At 37.7% G+C, this 24,283-nt stretch overlaps 3 protein-coding genes across 4 annotated transcripts; 2 read left to right on the forward strand and 1 right to left on the reverse strand.

The window, feature by feature from the left end:
- Positions 1 to 1,589: 1,589 nt before the first annotated feature.
- On the reverse strand, positions 1,590 to 7,754 carry LOC110739648 (probable magnesium transporter NIPA6). 2 transcript variants are annotated; one of them, XM_021920099.1, is made up of 9 exons: positions 7,180 to 7,754; positions 5,502 to 5,558; positions 5,299 to 5,389; positions 5,054 to 5,214; positions 4,829 to 4,956; positions 4,599 to 4,736; positions 2,805 to 2,897; positions 2,582 to 2,699; positions 1,590 to 2,302 (listed from the first exon to the last, which is right to left on the reverse strand). In XM_021920099.1, the coding sequence occupies exons 1-9, from the start codon at positions 7,298 to 7,300 to the stop codon at positions 2,190 to 2,192; spliced, it is 1,020 nt and encodes a 339-aa protein (XP_021775791.1). In that variant the 5' UTR covers positions 7,301 to 7,754; the 3' UTR covers positions 1,590 to 2,189. The 2 variants fall into 2 exon arrangements, with proteins under 2 accessions (XP_021775791.1, XP_021775800.1); XM_021920108.1 differs by having other exon boundaries at positions 1,590 to 2,299; positions 7,180 to 7,753.
- Positions 7,755 to 8,428: 674 nt separating this feature from the next.
- On the forward strand, positions 8,429 to 11,624 carry LOC110739661 (tetraspanin-2-like). Its single transcript, XM_021920120.1, has 2 exons — positions 8,429 to 9,240; positions 11,063 to 11,624. The coding sequence occupies exons 1-2, from the start codon at positions 8,743 to 8,745 to the stop codon at positions 11,372 to 11,374; spliced, it is 810 nt and encodes a 269-aa protein (XP_021775812.1). The 5' UTR covers positions 8,429 to 8,742; the 3' UTR covers positions 11,375 to 11,624.
- Positions 11,625 to 13,090: 1,466 nt separating this feature from the next.
- On the forward strand, positions 13,091 to 18,618 carry LOC110739672 (F-box/LRR-repeat protein At3g59210-like). Its single transcript, XM_021920129.1, has 4 exons — positions 13,091 to 14,818; positions 15,195 to 16,034; positions 16,134 to 16,283; positions 18,067 to 18,618. Exons 1-4 carry the CDS (start codon positions 14,780 to 14,782, stop codon positions 18,391 to 18,393), a joined length of 1,356 nt encoding a protein of 451 aa, XP_021775821.1. The 5' UTR covers positions 13,091 to 14,779; the 3' UTR covers positions 18,394 to 18,618.
- Positions 18,619 to 24,283: the final 5,665 nt, after the last annotated feature.

Raw genomic sequence — 24,283 nt, forward strand, 5'->3', positions numbered from 1 at the left:
TTGTCATTAATGTATGTGGTAGGCTTGAATTAATGAAATCAATGTAAGTTGTTAACCGGTAAATTGGTCGTTTAAAGCCAATTTGATGGTTCCACCCACCCAATAGGACTCCCGGAGGGTATTTGGGACCATAGTAAACATTACAACAATATCCGGGCAAAAAAAAGTCAAAAAAATTCCAAAATTGAAGGCTTATATCCACGCTTTTTGAGAAATTTCGAATATTTCGGGCCCGGTTTCAAAAAGCATTGAGATTTTAAGGGATACATCTCGGGGTCATATAATGCCGTTTGGATCCTTATATGATCATTATATGTTATCATGAATATTCGTGGTAAGCTTGAGTCGGGTCACGTCGGGTCATACTTCTTATTGGGTTTGAGTCGGGTTATTAACAAGCCGGGTTACATTCGGGTCAGGTGTACAATATGTCGGGTTTAATTCGGGTTTTCACGGGTTAAAACGGATTAGGGTAATTCTCGGGTTCGAGTCGTGTTTGGTTCAAGTCAATAATTTGTGGGGTCATTCTCGGGTTTGAGTCGGGTTCGGTTCAAGTAAATAATTTGCGGGTTATAATCAGGTCGGGTCATTTTCAAGTCGGTTTATTCTCGGGTTCAAGTCTGGTTCGGTTCAAGTCAATAATTTGCGGGTTATAATCAGGTTGGGTCATTTCCAAGTCGGGTCATTCTCAGAGCCAGGTCGGGTTATGTTCAAGGCAATAATTTGCAGGTTACAATCAGGTTAGGTCATTTCCAAGTCAGGTCATATTCGGGTTCAACTAATTATAAATATAATAATATTTTATCAAGCTAATTATTTCCTTTGACTATAAATATATGGCAATATATTAGGGAACTATAGTTTATAATTTATGAAGATAATTATCTCCTTTGACCATACAATAAATATATTATATTTAACTCTTAAATTTGAGTTTAATGCTCCTTTCTTTTGCTGGCCTGGACCAACTTGGTCTCCCTAGATAAAATGCTTTGATCAACAATAATAAGGTGGTCTAAATTGCATTTAAGATGATTTGAAATCAGGTCAGAAACAATTTGGGTGGAATTTAGACCGAGTCAATAACAAGTCGTGTTGATTTCGAGTCGGGTTAGTAACAGATCTGGTAAAATTCGGGTCGGGTCAATAACAAGTCGGGTTGAATTTGGGTCAGGTCAATAACAAGTCAGGTTGATTTCGGGTCGAGTTTGTATCAGGTTGGGTTAAATTCGCGTCGGGTTAGGAACTGGTCGAGTTGAATTCAGGTCAGGTTAGTAACAAGTCGGGTTAAATTCGGATTTTGACGGGTTAAAACAGGTTTGGGTCAATTTCGGTTCAAGTCGGGTTCGGTTTTATGGATTACATTCAGGTCGGGTCATCTCCAGGTCAGTTCATGTTCGGGTTCGAGTCTCACATACTCGTGTCAACTCGGGTCTAGGTTGGTTTCAGGTCGGGTCAGGTCGGGTTTGGGTCACCATTTTTTCGGGTTCAGATGGGTCGGTTAATAATCGGATTTGAGTCGGTATTTCAGGTCGGGTCAACTTTTGACAGCTCTATATACCACTAAGTATATTTTTGGAATCCCATCAAAAAAAAAAAAAGGTATATTTTTGGAATTGTATACGAAATACAAGTAATACATACTCCCATTGCTAGATTTCAGTATACAAAATACAATGTATACCACCAAATTTTGTTTTTTAATCAATTCTGAAGAGTATGAAGAATATGACTGTCAACAATAGGATTACATAAAAAATACAAACATTGGCTAATCACAAATGATTTTAAAAATGAATACATCAATTCAATCACAGAATAAACTCGTACCTTCAAATGCCAGAGAAACAATGGGGTTATGTACATGTATAGACTATGAGGCAAGCAACACAAAAAATTAGTTACAAACATTGCTGCTGGCCATCGCTGTATCTAGCAATGTGCTATCAGATGACTTGCAATCTGCAAAGGCAAGTAATTTAAAACCTTAATTCTTAAGACAGTGTTGCTCACTTCAGTGCCAAAGGATTACCAGCATGTGTTAATTCATCACAACAGAGCACTTCCTACACAAGGCCATTTTCTATAACAAAAAGCTCTTTGGAGCTTTAGCTGAAAGCACCGTCAGCGACTGTTTTCCTGAGTGGAAGTCTCACCATACTTTTGAAATCGAGTTTATCTCAACCTTGTTATTCAAAAAAGTCTGTATTGTGCAATGTAATTAGGTGCTCCTCATCACTAATTTTTTGACTCTCTCCAGTTGAGTACCAATTGGCAGGTCCTGCATTGCCTCGTGAATCTGCTGTCATAAAGAGGAAATTGATTGAATGTGATGAAACAGAGCATATTTTGTTAGCAACTGGATAGATCCTTGGAAAAAATTATTGTTGGTTATTCTATGGCATATCGCAAATCACAAATTCTCAATTTAAGAAGAAGCTGTTGTTTGAATTCAACACAATGTAAGGAAGATAAAAAGTATCAAGTCAAGATAGATCATTTTCTCTTTTAATTGAAAGGGCATAATAAATAGATAAATAAAAACACATCTAGGGAATTAATTTCAAGCTGGATACACTACCTGAGGTGTTGGTTTGTTCTTGTTCTCTTGTAGCATGTAGTATGATTGTTCCAGTGAGAACTGTAATAAAGCCGCATATTTCAGAAGCTATGCTGCTTGCATCTTGACCAGACCAATCCTGAAATGATAAATACATTTTAAAGATTGTTCTCCCTAATTGGGCAAAATATTAATATAACTATAAAACAGAAAAACTCGATGATTAATCTAATTAAGAATCTACCTTAAACATGATTGCACTTGCAGCAATAGTCAGGGTTGTGAACATCACATAATATATTGGAGATACTAATGCCGCATTAAATGTATCAAGTGCCTGCAAGATAGATATCGCAGAATATAGAGCTTAATTACAATGATATACTGAATTGTATCATTTGTTCTCTTACAATTAAGTGCTAAGGCATTGAATTGATACATCATAAACCCTATATCCAACTAATGATCATGTGTAAAAATCTCGGAAAAGTGTTCAAGACTTTACACATCCTAGTATTATAAAAAGAAATAGCAAGGGAATGTGTGCAAAATCAACTCTACTGTAACTTTATTTCACAGGCCGCAAAACCTCCATTATCAATTTTAGTACGAAGTAGTAATTAATGTTTTACCAACCCATATAAACTTCTCATTTAAAAGAAAATAAATTCATTAGATGACAAAAAGGACAATTTGAAAAGAGTCACTGCTATTTTTGACTGGTTGGGGTGATAATTTTTAAATTCTGGGATGTCGTTTACACTGTTTACAGGTACAAACCTACACATGAGCATCCATAATGCAAGGAAATGAATAATGAAATACAAACTATAGATGTGAACATTTGTCAATTAGATGCACCACAGCAAAAAGCATGGTCTCTGCCTCTCTGGTGCAATACTAAAATCAGTAAAAATGATTTAATGTCCTTCAAAAAAAATAATGATTCAATGTCCTTCAGCCAATGCTGTTAGGAAATAGGAAACATATCATTGAATTTATTAAGATCTCACAATAAAGCCCAAGCTCTAAGCATATAAAGAAGCCAAACAATGAAAGTTCTAATCTAAACCTTAAGTGTTATTCTAAAATGTGAGAACTGGGAGGGATGATGAACCTCCATCAAAATGATGTTTCAAATGGGTGCAGACAGTGCTGTATCTAAACGATATAGAGGTATAGACATGAAAGAAAATTGAAAAGGTGCTAGCTTAGCTACAATTTTCTCCAAAACCTGTTTTTGCCTGATTGCCAGTTTGGTAGTCAATACATCGTCAAAAGAGAAGAAAGCTAAAAGGTCGAGTTGCTCACACTCACCCAAGAAGGGACGAGTTGCTCACACTCACCCAAGAAGGTGTTTTTTTTTTTTTTTTTTTTGATGGACCCAAGAAGCAGTTAGCACAACCAAAGATTACCAACAAAATTTCAAAGACAACATAAACAGAGAAACATATTCACTATTGTGCCAAAACCATACTACTGGCACTCCATATAAACTGGTAAGTGGTAGCACACCAAATGCCTCTATTTTGCCCCCTGATATCTAACCAAATTGTATCCTTCACAAGAACCTCAAGCTTCTTTGACACACCAACACTATATATTAAGAAAAAACATCGTACAAAGGGATACCATAAGGTCCATAACATGACAAAATGAGAGTTAAAACACCCAAAAAGCAACACCTTTGAAACAAAATGAGCCACAAGTCACAGATTAAAATTGAAAATACTAGAGTGAATAGAAAGTGAGGTTCTGCTAGACTGCCTTGTCATCACTCAAATGTAATATCCTAGGAAGAGAATACTATAGCGAGGAATTGAGAAAAGAAATAATATTCGCTAAGGTAATATTACTTTGATGACACGTATTTCCATCTCTCCCTGCCAAGAATTTTCTTACAACGTACTGACAAATACACACAAAGACCAGAAGACCCCCAACATCAAACTTTTTTTTAAAATCAAAAAAAGTGCAAGGAGACAAATTGAAAGATAGAAAGAAGAAAACGCAGAGTACAACAAAAGAATATGCAAACCTTGTTCAGGTAATTTAACTGTGTAATGACACAGACTGCTCCCACAGTCATGAAAAACCAAGTTTGTGCATAGATAAGCTGGTTTGTCCCCTCCAGAGTAAGTTTTATAGCTATTCCAATAGCCTTGATGCTCACTACCTGCAGAATGGCTATTAAGACCCATAGATTGTGGGTGAAGCAAACATCAAATAGACAAGGGAAAATATCAAAGTATCAACAGAACTTTTTACCGTCAGTGAACCTATCAAAGAACATATCCCCAAGTAAACCAACAAATTTGTCTGCCCATAGCGTGGCTCCAAGTGCAAAATCAAAACTGCCACAATAGATAATGAAGCCGCCACATAAATCAAGAAATCTGGTCATAGAAGAATATGAAAAAACCAGTTAGGGTGACTATAGGCCAGTACAGGTATGACTATCTAAATATATTGCTAGACGTCATTTGAAATGACCTGTTTGACTTGCCAGATCCCAAATTTGTTGAACAGAAGTTGGTGCTGCCTCCTGTGGGGCATGAAGAACAATTACCACCGACCCCACTATACAAGACACACATCCCAGGACACCAAGCTTTGACAGTCTTTCTTTGAGCATGAAGTGTGCTAAAACCGCACTGAACATTTGCACAAATCAGGCAAGTGAAATCAGACACAGCATTTGTCATTAACAATATTTCAAGAAATTCAATCCAGTTTACCTGATTATAATACTTAACGCTCCAAGCGGTGTTACCAAAACAGCCGGAGCATAAGCATATGCCACAAAGTTTGCAGCCTCTCCAATAAACACTGTTTTTGAGAATTTCAGAGAGAAAATTTGATCTTTAAAAATGAGCAGTAACCCACACAAACGTTAACTAAAAAGACTGGAGTTTAAGGCAGGGAAAGAGCCTGCACTCACTTAAGGACATTCCTGCCCACCAGAGTGGCTCTAGCAAATAAGTGTAGCCTCCGTATCCTACATTGTCAGACAAAATGATTTCAAATACAGAATAAGTAGGCTGATGGGAATAAAGTCATAATAACCATTTGGTGCCAATGAAATATAGAAAAACAGGTAAAAAATAACATTATATTACGAAAACAAAATACCAGCATACTGTATATGGAGGATCATGGGAAACCTTTTTGACTTGGCTTCATTAGAGAACTATGAATTTATGCAGAGATCCTTAAGTGGTAGGTCGTACTGTTAGACAGATAGCATAGAAGGAAAAGAAATTTATACCATACATATATTAGATTTGCCAAACAGTACCTGACTATGGGTAAACTATTTCATTTCTATACTGGATTTAATCATCATTTTTGGGCATTTAGCAAGCCTGCAATAGAAACCAGATAACACTTGTAGACACCCTCATTCTGATCAAATCAATATTAATCTGGAGGAACTCTTATTTTGTGATTTGGGAAGCCTTTAAAAAGAAGAGGGGCATTTCTCACTGAAATTATTCTCACATAAGGAAGGCAGATTCATTAAAGATAAGAAGGATATCAATGGTCATATGTTACATTTACGTCAGCAAGTACTTATTGCATAAAAAGAGAGCAACTTCTAACCTAATGAAAAATAAATTTCTTAAGCGCACAACTCCAATATCTTTAATGCCTTTTGTACAGCGCCTACTGGTTTAACAATCAATCTGTGGCCATCCGACAGAAGTCGGGACTATGCAGTCCAACAAGCTCCCAGCATTCAAAACCAGCCCTCGTCACATACACTGCAGAACTGCATACTGATTCAGTATTGCCTTACTTGTGCTGTTTTACTGACAGTAATTTTGTTTTACTCCTCCTTAGAGGCACTCTAGTGTCAACTGGTTGAGATAAGACAAACACAACCAATGGTGGAATACTATGTTAGTCTGTTGTTGCTGCTGCATAACCACCTATCACATAAATCATTTCCTCAGAGACAACACTTGCAGGCATTGCAGCACATTATTGCTATACAAAGAGGCATTTCGACTGTTAATTCCACTAATTCAGGTAGCTACCATTTGCAACCTAATAAGTGAGCCAATTGACCCGGTGTAGAACCCCCTTCTCCTTACACTCATCATGGACCCCCACCCCTCCTTACAACCAACAAAGAAATACTTAACACACCCCAAAAAGGAGGTCACCCACTTCATACTTCTCATGTAAGCAGCCTACAATTTCATACTCCTCGAAGATGTCCACATGAGTTATTCACTACTCCTTTTGGAATTCTCATGATTCAAGTTAAAATCCAAGCCACCAAATATCATCCTTTTTCACCATAATGAGGGAGCTTCACACAGTAACTGACTAGAATTACAAGTTAATATCAAACTAACATACCAAACACTACAAATCTATGAAGCTCAACCCAGATACAGATGTAAACAAAGTAAAGAAGAGAACAACAATAAGCCATTTTAGAGCCAAAAAATGTTAAATATTGCCAAATTTTCATAGGTCAGATGCTTAATCTATATTCAAAGTTTGATAACTATTTTAATCATCAAAAAATGAATACCAAGAATCATACAACTAAAAATAAGCCAATTAAACTTTAAATTTCCTAGTTTTAAAGCAAAAGTCGGACGAACCTGCACGGGTGCCATTAGCAGCAGCACGGCGAAGACCCTTCTTCTTCAAGATAAAGCTGGTCCCAATAAACACACTTGAACCCACTGCTAGTACCAACCCTCTTACATTATCCTCCGCCATTAACAAACCCCCACTAACTTCCCGCCAAATCACCGATCCCCAATTACTGAAATCAAATACCCAGAAAATACGAATCTCCAAATTCCAAAATTTATCAGTCAAAAACAAAATCCCAGATCTTTCTTTGGGTTCAGATTCCAATGGCCGGAAGTCACTCAATAATGATAAAGAAGACGAGTTAAATTTGACTGATTACTTAGGATAGCTTTTTGTAATCATTCTACTGCAACGACCAAATTTGTAATTTTTGTGGGTATTTTAATCTGATTTTGTAAATCTTCTATGAACTGTCAATAATTCCGTAGGGTAGGATGTCAAAGTGATGAACTGGCATAATTACGCAGATTTCAATTAAGACAGAGGAGTGATCAATACAGAATTAAAGACGTGGTAGAGTTGATTATTTTGTTTGTCGAGACCATAATTATTGTGATTACTAATATTGGGCTAAAACATAATATTCCTTGGACTCTTTGGTATAAAAATGTACAAATGGCCCCTTTTATTAGTTTGGTGTTGATGGTTGCTTTGCTTCTTTGGATTGGATTGTACAATTTGTGTGGCTTGTGTTCGATCCACATTGTGATTAGACAATCTAACATGGTTGATTTTATGGATTTTAGTTTCACAGTCATATTAGTAATCTTTGAAGAAATTACTTATATTCAGCTTATTTTTAGTTCAATTCAACTCTTAATTTCTTTCTCTCATAAAATATTTAATTCAGTTCAGCTCATTTCAGTAAATCAGAACATACCTTAAATATAAACGCCTCTACATATGTTAGCGGCTTTAGGCTAACAAAAATTTGAAAGAAAAAAAAACAAACTGAGCTCCAATCAATAGTTTTCATACAAATGAACGTAAGGAAGTAATTTGAAATTTAGCATTTTTCATGGAAATTGCTCATAAGATTACTAGACTATTGGCTATAATACTTTCTGTACAAAAATAACAAATCCGAATAATTAAAACAACAACGTATACCGTATCAACTTTTTTTTATTCGTCTATACAAGATGCAATTAAGATTTAATCTCCTTCTTAAATACGGAGGACTATTTTACCCAAAATTTTATCAATACGCGTTCTCTTACTAATTAGAGTAAGGCTACCTTAATCATCAAACGTGTACTAAAGGGTCCACTTGAACTACAAGTAGTCAAACTCTAAGTGCTTGTGCATAATTGCATATAATATGCCTCAAAGTTTCCACTCCAAACTTACGTCGGCGTGTCTCTTTATGCAAAGTTAGTTCACAACTTTACTCCCCTCCTAAAAATTCTACATCACCTATCACCGCATTTCATCATCATCCTCTTTGTGTCTTTTCTCCCCTTCTCACTCACTTCACCCCCTCTAAATCCTACTTCCCCCTCACACCACCTCGGCCGCACCCGTCACCAAGAGAGAGAGTCCACTTAACCCGTTACGAACCAAACATGGGACTAAGTAACAACATAACAGCAATACTAAATTTCATAGCACTACTATGTTCAATCCCAATCATAGCCTCGGGCCTATGGCTCGCTTCCAAGCCCGACAACGAGTGTGTCCACCTCTTCCGGTGGCCCGTTGTCGTGCTCGGCTTTCTTATCTTAGTCATCTCATTAATAGGCTTTGTTGGGGCTTATTGGTACAAAGAAAGCCTCTTAGCTCTTTATCTTTGTTGTATGGCTATCCTTATTACCCTCCTCCTGGTTCTCCTCATTTTCGCCTTCGTCGTAACCCGGCCAGATGGGTCGACTCAGGTCCCGGGCCGGGGGTACAAGGAGTACCGCCTAGAAGGGTTCTCTAATTGGTTCAAGGACCATGTTACTAATGATGAGAATTGGTTTAAGATTAGAAACTGCTTGATTGATACAAATTTTTGTGCTAAGCTCAATTCTCAATTTGTGGGTGCTCCTGATTTTTTTGTTGCTCATATCTCACCTCTTCAGGTACACACTTTTCCTAACTTATAATCCTATTCTTTTTCTGCTCAATGACTAATTTGACGCGTAATTTTGTTATGTAATTCCAATTTGATAATATTAGACATTAACTCGAATTAGAATAATAATATATACATCACTTAAGGCGTTAAGGGTAACCCAAGTTGTTAGGGAGTTACTTTAGAATTGCTAGCTACCAGTGATGAGTTGTTAAATTAAGGTTATAGAAATACGGATTCGAATTAATGAAATCATGACTCTAAAATTAATTTGGTTAGATGTTGAAAGAAAATGTTGAAAAATTGTCACACTAAAGGTTGACTTGGAAGTCTTGAACTCTTGATAAGTACTCGTACAAACAGTAAATCTGATCAGCAATGAAAGGCTAGAAGGTACTCTGAAAATAGCTTGGCGTTTTCATACGCTGCTTCTCTGACACACTCCCCTGCTTTGTACTCGACTTTTGAGGCCCATATAATTAGGAAAATACTACTTCGTAAATTTGTAAGTCTACTTAATTATACTCGAAATATTTTGAGTTTTGACTCATATAATAATTATTACTCCGTACACAAACATGGTTTTCAAACATTGAAGTATTTTGTATAGAATTGATTATTACCTTAGTGTTTAAGCCTATTTCCTCAATTACTCGTTCTCGTTTTAGGTAATGAAGTACTCGTACAAAACAAATTTCACTTACGGAGTATAAATTACTCATTAGCGTTTTGGAATTACTAATCTAATTTACCTTAACTACTCATAACAACTTTGTATGTACTTAAAAGAGTTTAAAGGAACTAGTAGTACTAGATGAATATGCGAAAATCTTAAAATTAATAATAGCTTATAAATTGTGTATTTCTATAATGATCTAGATCTAGAATACCATAAAGTGGGTCCAAATTATTGAGTGAAACAATTATCTTTGCTGATAATTAGTGGGTATGGTCCACCAGTGGTTGCACTATTTTATCAGTCATATGTTAACCAAAGTCAATTAAAATTATCCTTTGCCTTTTTCCTTACTAATTGTTGTTTATTTCAATTCTAATCAATCACTAAAATTCCCACTACAAAAATTTATGAGAAACTTCTATAGTTAATCAGGTACTATGTGGGGAATCAATTTTATTTTGAAATTCAGAGAATCAATCTTTTTATCACACTCAAAGAAAGTGCTCTGTTCTAACCGAAAAAAGTAGAATAATTTAGAAAATATGGAATTGTCTTCATTGTAGCAGGTAGAAAAGCATTTCATTGTTTGCAAACTGATGCATGTCATCTTGTGAACCACTGGAATTATAAAACATATTTTAAGTAGTAATTAGTGCTTTCTTTGCCTTTTGTTTCGGCTGTTAATTACCAGAATTTACGTTGATATTGTGGGGCATGCATATTCACACCAAAAACTTGTCACTATGTGTGGATGTTGTCTTGTTGGTGGTGCATAAAACACGAGATTCAATTTCATCTATATCATTATCTATTGTAAACTTATAACTATTTCATCACCTATAACTCTAAAAGAAGATGGTAATTGCTAATGTTGTTAGAACGGAACAAGTAATCACTTATCATTGGACCAAGTCAATAATCTAGTCATGTATCATATTGTTAATGTTTCCTCTGTATAGCATTAGGTGGGTCACATTAGCATGGTGTAACATTCATAAAACTCAATTATTGATGATCTTTTATCATTGATAATATGAAATGACCTTATTGCCACTTTATATTGCCCTTCATTAGCAAACTAAAATGTTACAGTAATTGCTGAAAAATAGTGGACTTAGATTCTGAAGTTCTTTCATTCCTGTTATTACAGTCAGGGTGCTGTAAACCTCCAGACATCTGTGGCTACCAATATGTGAACCCAACAATATGGACTAACCCTACAAACCCGGCAGCTGACCCGGATTGCACGTTATGGAGCTCCGACCAAAGCCAACTATGCTACAATTGTAACTCTTGTAAGGCAGGGCTTCTAGGAAATCTAAGGGATGAATGGAGGAAAGCCAATATCATCCTCATAATCACAGTCGTCGTGCTCATCTTTGTTTACGTGATCGCTTGTAGTGCATTCAGGAATGCTCAAATTGAGGATCTATTTCGCAAGTATAAGCAAGGTTGGGCTTAACAAGACTTGAATCCAAGAAAAATTAATTTCATCGTTAAGCTAGTCAATTAGTTTAATTTGTTTCATAGAAATTAGTTTCAATTTTGTATATGGAATGCACAAGTGTATGTTCAAGTTGATAAGTATTTGATAGAATAGAGAACAAGTTGTAGTAGCATTATTTTCAAAGAGATTCTTATAGTAAACCTTTTCTTTTCTTTGTGAGGATCAGATTCCAATCAATAAAAAATAAAAAAGAAATTAATTGTAATTGTTTGATTCCCATTTCTTTAGTGGATAGCTTTGTATTATTTGCTCCTATATGATTCAAGCGGGTATATCACGACTTTCTTGCGTACGCATGGTAGCGTGTGTGACATAACCTATAATCCTACACATAACGAACGTTAGGGGTGAGCATAACAGGGTACCTGTAAAAATTCTGGGAACCGAAACCATAACCTGTTGCAACAGGTTCTTCAAAATGGAAATGGAATCGGAACCTGTTGAACAGGTTCCTGAAAATTGAGAACCGGAATCTGTAGGTTCCGGTTCCGATTCAGGGTAACCTGTATTATAATATACTCACTAACTTTTTTGCGGATTTTTTAATAAAAAACTGGTTGGTCACTAATTTATAATATTTGCAACTTGCAAATAAGACAAACTAATAATAGTTGTCTAACAAATTTAATATATATATTTTTATAATCGTAATTTTGATATTTATTATTTAAATATTGAGTAAGAATTAGTGTATAATTTGAAATATTATTTAATATATATATTATTTAATATATGTATTTTTATTTAAATATTAAGTGATACTTTTATCAGGTACAAGGTACCCTACAGGTTCCAGTTCCAAAAAATTAAGAACTTGAACCTATTACAATAGGTTCTCCAGTTTGCTACCCGAAATCGGAACCTCTTGTACAAGTTCCGATTGCACAGACCATCTCATACCCGGCGCGAATTAATTCCACTTTGAAGTAGGGGCGGATGAGATTCGAACCCGTGATCTTTGTGTCACGCTGGCTTTGATACCATGTTAAAGGACCAACTCAACCAAAAGCTAAAACTGATGGTTGAGACCCAGAAATATATTTTATATTCTATCAACTCTCATATAATTAATTGTCTGGTCTTTTATAATCGATCTATTTCAAATCTAAAAGAATCATTACGATTCATTTAATTTGTATATATACTTTGTATATATAAATAGTTATGACTTGTTTGTATGTAGGTATAGCACCCCTAAACTTTCATTGGTTTATTTTGAGATATAATATTACCTATTTACCTATATTATTGATCTCGAAAATTATCCGAAACTATGGACAACATATACTAACATAGAGAGACACTCTAACCCTTTATGTTGACGTAAGTTGACCACCGACTTTTATTCTTTCAACGACTCGATACCAATGTTGTCCTACTACGAAGAATAAATTATACTTCCAAGTAATTAATAATAATAATAATAATAATAATAATAATAAATAAATAAATAAATAAATAAATAAAATTAAAATCATCAACGTCAATAATAATAATAATGTAGATTTATCACATGGGATGTGCCCTAATTGTAGCTTTGACGTTGGTTCTTGGCAGCTTACAGTTGGAATAATTCTTAAAAGGCCACACTTTCTAGCCTTTTGAACATTAATCTAGTAACTTGAAATTTCTAGATTGTTTCCTTTACTAATTGATGCCATCAAAACCAATTGTGTGATTGTGTCTGTGTGTCTACTTGCATCATTCCTTAAAGTTATCATCAAATCATATTACAAGAGTATATATATTATCTCAAGTCATGTATATAATAGTCATTGGAGATTGGAGTACTTCATAAAAAGAGAAAAAAAATACATTTATTACTTAACAAATAGAAAGAACAAAAGTGAAGTAATTTAAGTTGAATGACACCTCTAAAATTACATATTAAAGTCATACGAATTTGTGTTGTGAAAAATGGCTAGGTTTTGAAGGACCATCATAATATTTGTCAAGAATCCCATTTGTTATTTTAGAGGATGGGAGAGAATCCCTTGACTTCTTACCTCCTCCCTATACTACTTTCAAAAACCAAAAAAAAAAAAAAAAAAAAAAAAAAAAAACATTTTAGGGTTAGATCACCAAATGCCATTGAGAACTTTAATAATTCATCAAATGTCACCGAGTTTAAATTAAATTTACCGGGTGCCATTAATGACCAACGAACATTAACTCCGCTAGTCATTAAGGCTTAATCATGACATATGTCATGATATATATGATTGGTATATTTAAAAAATCTAACAAAAAGAAAAAAGAATTTTTTTAAAAAAAAATTCTAAACCCTAACCCAGCCCCACCACCACCACTGCCGCTATCGGCAGCCCAACCCAGCCGTCGGTACTCCCGGCCTCACCTCCACCGTCGAAACCATCCTAACCACCCCCTTAAATCCTATATCCTCCACCCTTGAAACGACGAAATCGTCCATAAAAATCGACCATTCTTCCATGGCTGATTTAGGCCGTTTGAGGGTGAAGGGTTTCCATGGTCGGGTTCTATTCTAGGTCTTCATGGTCGGTTTCGGTGGCTACAGTGATGCGTCGAGTTGGTGCGTGAGGTGGTTGTGGGGGCTGGGGTGGGGATTAGGACGGGGGTTGTCAGGCAGGCGGAGTTCTGTGGGTCGTCATCTGGGTGCTGGAGTAGGGCAGACGGAGTTATGGGCATTGCGTGAGACGGTTGCGGTGGCTGGGGTGGTTTTTTTGGGATGAGGAAAGGAAGATTTAGTGGAGTTGGTGGTTTTGGTGGGTCAAGGGGTTTTTGAGGGAGGTAAGGGGGTTTCGGCAGGTTCCAACAGGAGGTTAGGGGGTTTCGGCAGAAGGTTAAGGAGTTCCGACGGTTGGCTTAGGGCCTCGGTTGGCTATGGAAGGTGGTTACGGTGGTGGGGCTGGGTTGGGTTAGGATTTAGAATATTTTTTTTTAATTTTTTTTTTATTTTCCTTTTTTTAAAAAAAACAAATAACTGACTGATATGTGTCTACATGTGTCATGATTAAGCCCTAATAACTAACGAAATTAACGGCCATTAGTCATTAATGACACTTGGTGAATTTTTTAAAACTCGGTGCCATTTTAGGAATTTTGAAAACCTTGATGGCATTGGTGAATTATTAAAGTGCTTATTGACCTTGGGTGAAATAACCGTTGTTAATAAGACCAAAATGGGCCGAACCGGATTAAAATTTCTTTGTTAATAATAACGGGCCAAGTATATAGTCTGCCCCAGTCCCAACATCGTTAGTTTGAACTTCCAACTCCCACACACAGAGCCATAATTATAAAGCGTATCTTTGTATTCGACTGGGGTTCTCAAATTCTCATTGAATCAAATAATTAATTTAATTAAAGATTAATTACTCGATGGCCACCACAAAATTGCGGAAACTTGATGCATTGAAGGTTAGTTTTTTTTTTTTTTTTAGTGTTGAAATAGTTTTTGCAGATTTTTATACTGTATTAATTAACTAAAACTCTCGATTGATATACAAACCTGATGTTGATGCGTAATTCAAATTCCCCTGATTCTATGATCTGCTCTTAATTTTGGATGAAATCCTGGGATTTGGATATTTGAAATTAAAAAAAAATAAAAAAAAAATTGTGGGTCTTTGTTTTGATTGTTTGATAATGTGAATATTGTTAGTTATATATCTGGGACATGAATATTATTTGAATTTTGTAATATTTGGGGAATTTTGTATAATTTTATAGTTGAAACAACATTAATGAGGTGAGTGGGAATTGAATTGAATTGAATTATTGTTTGATTAATCAGAGATGTAAAAGAATGGTAGCGGAGGATCGGATTAGTGATATGCCAGATGAAATCCTCTGTCATATATTGACACGGTTGACACTCAAGGAAGCAATAGCAACTGGCGTCCTTTCAGAGAGATGGAAAAACTTGTGGGCTTCCTGCCCTAATCTCAACTTTGGATGTTTGAAACTATTAAAAATGGGCGAACGAACGTATGTGCGATGCATTGATAATATTTTACGACAATATAATGCTCAAAATTTGCATAAATTTAGGATTGTACGTCCGTCAGACATTAGTGGGCAATATCTTGATGAATGGATTTCCTTTGCAATTAATCATGGTGTTTGTGAGCTCGACTTAAACTTAAACGTATCTTTTATTCCTGGTTATTCCAATAACTATTATTTTCCTGCTCATTTTTTTGCTTCTCCTAATGTCTTTGAGTCTCTAACAGATCTCTGCCTAAGAACTGTAAACCTCACAGATGATGTTTTTAACTTGATTTTATCTAGCTGTTTTTCTCTTGAAAGATTTATTTTGGAGTTTAGTTATGGGCTGGTAAATGCAATAAATACAGCTCCTCACCCAAACCTGAAATCACTCGAGTTGTACTGCTGTCATCACCTACAATATCTGCAAGTTTTTGCCCCAAATCTTATATCATTCAAGTATGATGGAAATATAACAACTCTCTCTATTAAGGATGCTAAGCAGCTTGCTTCTCTAAGGCTATCAATTTTTCCAGTCTATAAATCAACTGTGATCTTGCCCAGAGCAAAAAACTTCGTTTTCACTCAGTTCTCTTCTCATTTTGCAAATCTTAAATCTTTGGTTATTTCAGCTCATCTCTTCAAGGTTAGCACTGAACTGAAGGACATTCAGTTAGCATTTTTTTTTCTGTGTGTGTGTGTGGTTTTGGCCACTTACTGATGTATTGTTATGCGCCTTGTGCAGGACATGAGTGATTTTACGGAACTTTGTGTTTTTAGTAATCTAAAACGACTGGAGGTTGATGTTAAATTTACTTGGGTGACCTACCTGGCCTACAGTGTCGTTGCTTCCATAATCAGGGGAGCCCCTTTATTGGAGCTACTTGAGATAGTCGTAAGTACTTCTGAACTCCCATTTCCTGGCCAACACTTGCATGAATTCTTAAACATATACGTAGTATTTTTTTAAAAGAAAATAAAGAAGGGAAAGCTATTTGTTTCCTAAAGGCTAGAGCATATGTTACTTGAAAACAGGTATGAATCCATTTGTTTCCTAGAGGGAGTGATAAAAGAGATGGGATAGCTGGTCAAGTGGTCAATATCATTTGTCTACGCTTCTATGCTTTTTTGTTTGTTGGGGGGTGCGGGGGAGAAGGTCATAGTGAAGCATACATTATATCATTAACGTTGTAGCTTATGAAGTTACAATCATAGCGAACAAAGCAACAAAGGGTAAGACATTCCTACTAAGTAGGCACCCTAAGCTACTAAAACATATGAAACAGCCAACTAACAGTTAATCCTAAACTTTTTAAGCCAAACAGTGAGAGTTTTCCACTTGCTAAGCTTAACAACATTAATCCTTTTACAAATTTCTATTATAATATTCTTCTTAACACTTGGATCCTGACCATCCATAGATGATAGATCATTGCACAAAGCCATCATTTTTCTGATTTTCCAGCTTAACTAACTTCCCCCTTTTTCAATCATCTCTAAATAGTCTTGAGTGCTGAAACTGATGCCATTCCAGGAATATATACCACTGTGCTGAAAGGAGTGACAGGTGAAGTACATATGCTGAACTGATTACTTGTCTTGACTGCATATCTGACAATCTGATTGTGCACAGATTAAACTTTTACACTATTCTAACCTCTAGGAATGTTAGATGTGCTCCAGTCACTAATTCACTTTGTTTTGATTCCCTGTAACCAAGAAAAACCATTGGAAATGGCATACCTTTTCTACTATCTGATTGCTTTTTTCAATAGAAAACAAGCCATCTGCAAACAAGATGTTCTTATACTTTAAAACAGTTGGACACAAAATACCTGTAACATAATGGCTACCATATCGTAAGCGCATTTGAAGTTTAATGACCTGTAAAAACAGTGTACTATATGCCAACAGCATTAACTGGGGAATATTGTACATTATTGTGCTAAATCTAGCACAATAATGTACAATATTCGGGGATGTAATACAGAGACCACAAGGTGTGCTTATACGAAGAGTGGAAGAGTGGGATCAAGGAGAGCTTAAGCGATGTAGAGGGCGACAGAAAATGACTTGGTTGGAAGGAGTTAGGAAGGATATGAAGCAAATGGACTTTTATGAGAATGAGGTATTTGATCATAAGCGATGGAGGAAGAAGATTTTTGTGGATGACTATACGGAATATTCACTTTTGGTTCATGTAGCCGACCCCACTTTTGGGATTAAGGCTTTGATTGAGGATGATGATTGTGCTAAACCTAGCTTAGTAACATCAACTCTATTGTGCTAATGAATCATGATATCCACATTTTTTGGCCTTCTTATGTATCTTGTATTATTCCAGCAGTTTAACTGTTTGAGCTTTAGAAATTACCTACTGTTGTATTTTGTATTTTGAAAAAGTGTTTAGTAGCTCCCTAACCATCATTGAGCTTGATGTCAAACATATGTCACGTGTCTGCATTAGTGTCTCTTGCGAGTTTCATACTGTTTGTCAACATGCATGTGCTACATGTTAATATGTGCTAGATTGTCTTCGTTAAGTTTGCTTCCAAAAGTCTTATAGACTTAAGTTTCAATTCTTGAATTTCCTTTTGTGCAGTGGATTATTTACTGCCTGCCTTATTGTTATAGATTGATTGGATAATGCTGATTGAAAAACTGTCTGCTGCTTGTAGCTCCCACCATTTATTCCTACATGGCAGGAATACCCTGCACTAGAATTGGCTTCTATGTCTCCGCACCAGAATCTAAAGGAGGTCAAATTATTTGGCTTTCGAGGTGATAAAAAAACCATGGAATTTCTTTCCTATCTTTCTAAGAACACTGTTTCTCTTCAGAAGATCAATATTACTGCTCGTTTTGCTATAAGGCATGGAGAAGATCTGACAGTTGATAATACATTACATTGGAAAATTGATGCTGCTGAACATGCTAAGAATTGTGTGGTGCAGCTTAGACAAACAATGCACGGAAATACCCAGCTGCTGTTTCATGATGGGTGACTACTAGTTCAGAACTTCAGAAGAAGTGTGTTGTGGCCTGTGGTATGACCCAAGTGTTGCTCTGGGTTTTTAGTGTTTGTAATTTTGTTTTCTCTCAGATATTTATCAAATAGATTATTCCTGAGCTATACTTGGGTTTTGAAATGTATAGTATTTGAATTATAAAAGACTTTAGGAAAATGTAACTTAATGTGCAATTATAATAAGGATTTTGCTAATTTAAAATGTTACCTAAAGTGATATTATTTAGGGAAAGCATGACAACATCATGCGTCAATCGGTGTATTTAATGTTAATTTAAATTAATCTTTAAGCTTATCCAACGCCCCCGGGGCGTTCGTTAGCTTTTGTTTATTTTATTATAATTCATATATTTATATAATGTGTATTAATTAGTTCAATTTTTTTTTTTTTTAATTATTATGGAGGAAATGAAACACTTCATTTTCTTCCTTGAATTTGCAAGTTATAGAATGCACAAAGACATAAATAAAAAATATTAAGGGAGGTAACATGTGTCATATGGGGGTACAGTAGGGACAGGGAATTTCCGGTGGAGCGGTGAAATGCGGGGATAATGAGTGACTTGTAATGACATATGTCATATGAAAAATTTGTGTTTTGTGTGTATTAAATACTTGTGGTTCAGATGGCTTTCGGGATTTGGGTTTCAAGCTAGCATGATGTGGAAAATGTCTCATTTTACTCAAAAAGCCTCATTTTAAAATAATAACCCGTGCCAAAGAAAACTTCATTTAGCATTGCTTGAAAAATATCTCAATTTACGTGCAATTATATTTAAGCCCATAAAATTGATCGTTTAAGGTTTTTGATCTCATTTGGTCCTTGAGGAACGAAATTGAGATCAAAATTAGAAATAATAATAATAATAATAATAATAATAATAATAAAAAAAAAAACTCTCGTTAGGGAGATTAGGGCTGGGTGTAGGGGGGGTTTCCGGCAGCTTTTCCGGCGGCTTTTAGTCCTTTAATATCAGGCGGCGGTGCTCGGTGTCGGCGCCTTCAGGTCAGGCTTCTTTCCGGCGGTTTCCTCGGTTCTTTTGGGGCGAAATTCAGGCTGTTTCGGGCTTCATTGTTTGGGCAATTTCAGGGCAATTCGAGGGCAGTTTATGGGCGAAATTCAAGCTCGTTCCACATTCATTTTCAGACTGGTTCTGCGATCATTAACCAGGCGTTTGTAGGTCCGGCGAGGGCTTCTCTTTTCCGGCGATTACAACCGTTTTTCAGGCAGTATTTAAGTGGTTCGCGACATCTGTTTTCAGGACTTTTTTATGGTCTGATTTTGGGTTGATCAGGTGCAGTTTTTAGGCGGTTTCATAGGGTTGTTTTGCTGCAGTACCTCTAGCGGTTTCCGGGCAGTTTCTGTAGGCTGTTTTTAGGTGGTTTCGGAGTAGTTTCCGGGCTGTTTCAGTTGCGTTCTTGTGTGTTCTTCTTGGCTGCAGTTTCTAGGCGGTTTCTAGTGCTTCTTGGGTGCAGTTTTTGGTTAGTTTTTTGGTGCAGTTTGCGTTGTGTTGTATTGCGGTTCTCTTGTGGCAAGTTGTGGTGGATGTTATGCCTCCTAGTGTTCTCTTTCATTGCCCGTTCGTGGGTCTTAATGGGTGTCAAGATGGCAGGGGTAATGGGCTCACTAAAACTTCTTTGATCACTCATCTCCGTGACCGTCATTGTTGTGCGGATGCGCGGGATATGACCCGATGCTCTCTTGCTTCTAATCTGGCTATTTTCTTAGAGGCGGAGTCAACTTTTCGGCGTATGGGCATTTGGCTTTGTGGGGAGTGTTTCAAGACTCATACTTTTCGTACGAAGTGTCGACATGGTCGTGGTTCGGATGATATTGTGGACCCACCTGATTTGGGGGATGGTGTTGTTCGGTTTGTTCTTTATGGTTTTCCTAAACCTCAGGGTCTTTCTTCGGAGGTATCTGATCTTGTTTCTAGTGCGCCTCGTCAGCCTCTTTTGGCGTTCGATGTTGCTCTCCTGGATAGTTTGCTATCTAAGCGGTTCCGTTCGGTGAAATCTATTCCTCCAAAGTGTCGCTTGGGTTTTTCTCGGGTTCTCAAAGGAGCGCTTGATAAGGTGATTTGCAAGCCTGATGACGTCTCTTGTTGGGTTCAACTACTTGTGTTGCCTCTTTGTGTTCTTAAAACTTTTACCCCGAGGAGTAGTCGTGAGTGTTCTTTGGGTGTCCGGCGGCGGCGGCAGGAAGAGAGTATCACCGCTGCTATTCGTTCTTGGTGTGAGCCTGGTGGTTCTGTGCATCTTGTGCGAGATACGTTGGCAGATGTGTCTCCTTCTTTGTTGGAAGCTGATGATGAGCATGATTTGTTTGAGCGAAATATTAAGCAATGTAAGAGAAAGATTTGTGACGGACATTACACTGCTGCGGTTCGGGTTCTTTCGTCTTCTGGTCTTGCCCCTTACAATGATGCTACTCTTGCTGATTTACAAGCTAAGCACCCTTCCTTTCCGGCTCCTATCTTACCGGATATCCCCGTTGATCAGCCCCTTATTGCTACATCTGCTGTTGTTTTGGATCAAATTAGGGGTTTTCCGCGTGGTACGTCATGCGGTAGAGACGGCTTGCGTGCTCAGCACCTTCTGGATTGCTTGAGTGGTGTTGCGGTTGCTATTTCAGATGAGTTGGTGGGCTCTATTACGCAGGTGGTTAATCTCTTTCTCGCAGGAAATTGTCCTGCTGAGTTGGGGGAGTATATTGCTAGTGCTCCTCTCACGCCACTTGTTAAGCCTGGTGGTGGTATTCGTCCTATTGATGTGGGTACTGTTTGGAGGCTTCTGGTTTCAAAGGTTGGGGCTGCTTTAGTTGGTCCGCGTATGGGGAACTATTTAGGAGGTCTTCAGTTTGGTGTTGGGGTGCCGGCGGGTGGCGAGGCTATTCTTCATGCTGTTAATCGTTTGGTTGAGGCTCGAGGTGGTGATGTTGGCCTCTCTATGTTGCTGGTGGATTTCCGGAATGCCTTTAATTTGGTTGATCGTACGGCTTTACTGCGTGAGGTTCGTCTCCGTTGTCCAGCTCTTTCGCGTTGGGTTGAATTCTGTTACTCTACTCCAGCCAGGCTCTATTATGGGGAGCATACCTTAAGGTCATGTCAGGGTGTGCAGCAGGGTGATCCACTTGGCCCTTTGCTTTTTGCTTTGGTGCTCCATCCGTTGGTTTGTCAAATTAGGGATTCTTTTGACTTATGTTTGCAGGCTTGGTATTTGGATGATGACACTATTATTGGTGACACCTTGGTGGTAGGGAAGGTTATGGAGTTGATTTTGGTGGAGGGACCTCGTCTTGGTCTCCATGTTAACGTTGAGAAACGGAAGTTTTTTGGCCCACGTAGGACCCTCGTAGCCGTCTGGCCGGTGTCTTTCCTCCATATATTGCTCGTCCTGCTCATGGTGTTAAGTTGCTTGGGGGTCCTGTCAGTGCGGATGCCTCTTTCTGTGGTGAGCTTGTTTCGCAGAGGGTGTCGAAGACCATTGTGCTCATGGATGCTGTTGCTAAGCTTGAGGATCCCCAATGTGAGTTATTACTTCTTCGTGCGTGTACTGGAGTTTCAAAACTCTACTTTTCTATGCGCACTTGTCCTCCTCGTCTTTTTGAAGCGGCCCAGATTTCTTTTGATGTGGCCCTTCGAGGTTCTGTGGAGCGCATTGTAACTGCTTCGGGGCCAGGTTTTGGTGATTGGCAATGGCGCCTTGCCACCTTACCTTTTTCTTATGGAGGACTGGGTGTCTATTCAGCGGGTGATGTTCGACACTATGCTTTCCTTGCGTTGCGTTTGCAGTCTTCTGGTCTACAGGCTTCGCTTCTTCGCAATTCTGGTATTGTTGGTCCAGGTCCGGCCTTCGACGACGCTCTTAGTCTTTCTAATAGGACTGTGGAGACTGACCTTTTGCGTTACCCTGGTGAGATCGCTGCCCCCAAACTCATGAAGAAATTGGCAGATATATATTTCACAAAGGTCACTGCATCTGCAGAATCCACTTTCTCCTTGTCTCCGCGTCAGGTTGCCTTATGGAAGTCCCAGCAGGGGGATTACTCTTCTGCCTGGTTGCGAGCGGTCCCGATATCAGGTCTGGGTCAGACTATGAATGGTAAGACTTACCGTTGTGTTCTTTGCTACCGGTTGGGTGTTCCCTTGTTCTCCGTATCGGCACCTTGTTCTGCTTGCTCAAGAGTTTTTGATGGGGATATTTATGGGGATCATGCAGTGTCTTGTGCTGGGATGGTGGGTATTAAACATCGGCATAACGTTGTTCGTGATACCCTTGTTGATATTTGTTTCCGCTCTGGGATTTCTGCAAGGAAGGAGGTCAACGTTGGGTTAACTGGAGGGAACAACGGGGCTCTTCGGCCAGCAGATGTGTTGCTTAACTCCTGGGATAGAGGCCTAGATGTATGTGTTGACTTGACGGGGTCTTCTCCATTGACTCAATCTGGGTTGTCTGACTTCGTTCCTGGTCGTGTTATGTCGGCTGCGGCTCAGCGGAAGCGAGACAAGTATGGGGCGCGTTGCAGGGCTATTGGCTATGGTTTTCTTCCTTTCTCCTTTTCTTCATTGGGGGAATTAGAGAAGGATGTCGTTGCGTTGCTGAAGCGGGTTCAGGCGTTCGCTAGGACTCAGGATATTGGAGCTCGTGCGGCTGCTCACATCTTTAACAGGATTGGGTTCGCTATAGCTAGAGGGGTGGGGGCCCAGATTGTATCTCGGCTCCCCACTAATTTCTTGTAAATCTTTTGACTTTGTAGGTTTTTGTTATTTAATAATAATAATAATAATAATAAAGTGTGCAAAATTTATTTTTGGTAAATGTTTCTGTCCGACTAGCCTTGTATAATCCGAACTATATATATATGAATATGACTACATCAGACGATTGAAATAATTTGAACCTTCCATTGGGTGATCTGAAATCCGAATTGCCTGAACTAAAGTACGAGAAGTTTCATCTTTTAAAACTCGATTGAAAAAAACTTACAAAAAATTCAAATTTCTTTAAAAGCGGGAAAGAGTCTTCACCTTACTACAGAGTTTGATAATGGATTTCTATGCACAATCACAAAGAAAGAGAAAGAGAGAAGTGATGAAGGTCGAGAAATGGTCCAAGGAGGAATTACGCAATACGCCTAATACATGTATGTAAGTCATTCTTCTTCCTTAATTAAGCTTCTGATATCTTCGATTTTGCTAGTATTTCAAGAATTTTACTCTAATTTTCTCTGCATTTCAAGAAACTTAATGTTATGATTACATTGTTTAGTACTGTGATTGTTAACTTGATAACTTAATTCTTTTCAAGAAATTTATGATTACTATTTTTGTGTGATCTTGACGTGTTGCTTTGATCTTTCCTGTTTTATTATTATTATTGTTCCGGGTAAATCTTGATGCCGTTATGTTCCGGGGCCAGTAAAGGTTTACCGTCCAATTCCGTACCTGCACAGTCAACACAGATTAACTAGCCCGGGGGGTTATCCGGGAATAACCGCTCCGATGCTAAAGTTAGTGACCTGGAGAAGAGGAAATGAAGAGAGAGAAAGTGATTATGTAGAGAGAGAGAGAAAAGATTGTACCTTAATATGAGAATAAACTTGGGTATATATAGGGAAGGAACCAAGCAGGTGCCACCTTATGACGTTAGGTGGCAAACCGACTTTAAACGTAGCAGGTGCCAACGTGGCCGGGAGCAGCTCTCCACGTGGCCTAGGGGAGAGCCGTTAAGGATTATTGAGTTCAACAGAATAGGCATAGGCAAGATTTTAACTTTCGGCCTATTTACCTTTCTATCGGCATTATCCCGTACAACTAGCCCCTCAAGTGAGGACATTGGGAACACCGATGTTCTCACTTCTGTAT

The sequence above is a fragment of the Chenopodium quinoa genome, unplaced genomic scaffold (genome assembly GCF_001683475.1).
Source record: "Chenopodium quinoa cultivar QQ74 unplaced genomic scaffold, ASM168347v1, whole genome shotgun sequence".
Classification (NCBI taxonomy): Eukaryota; Viridiplantae; Streptophyta; class Magnoliopsida; order Caryophyllales; family Amaranthaceae; genus Chenopodium; species Chenopodium quinoa.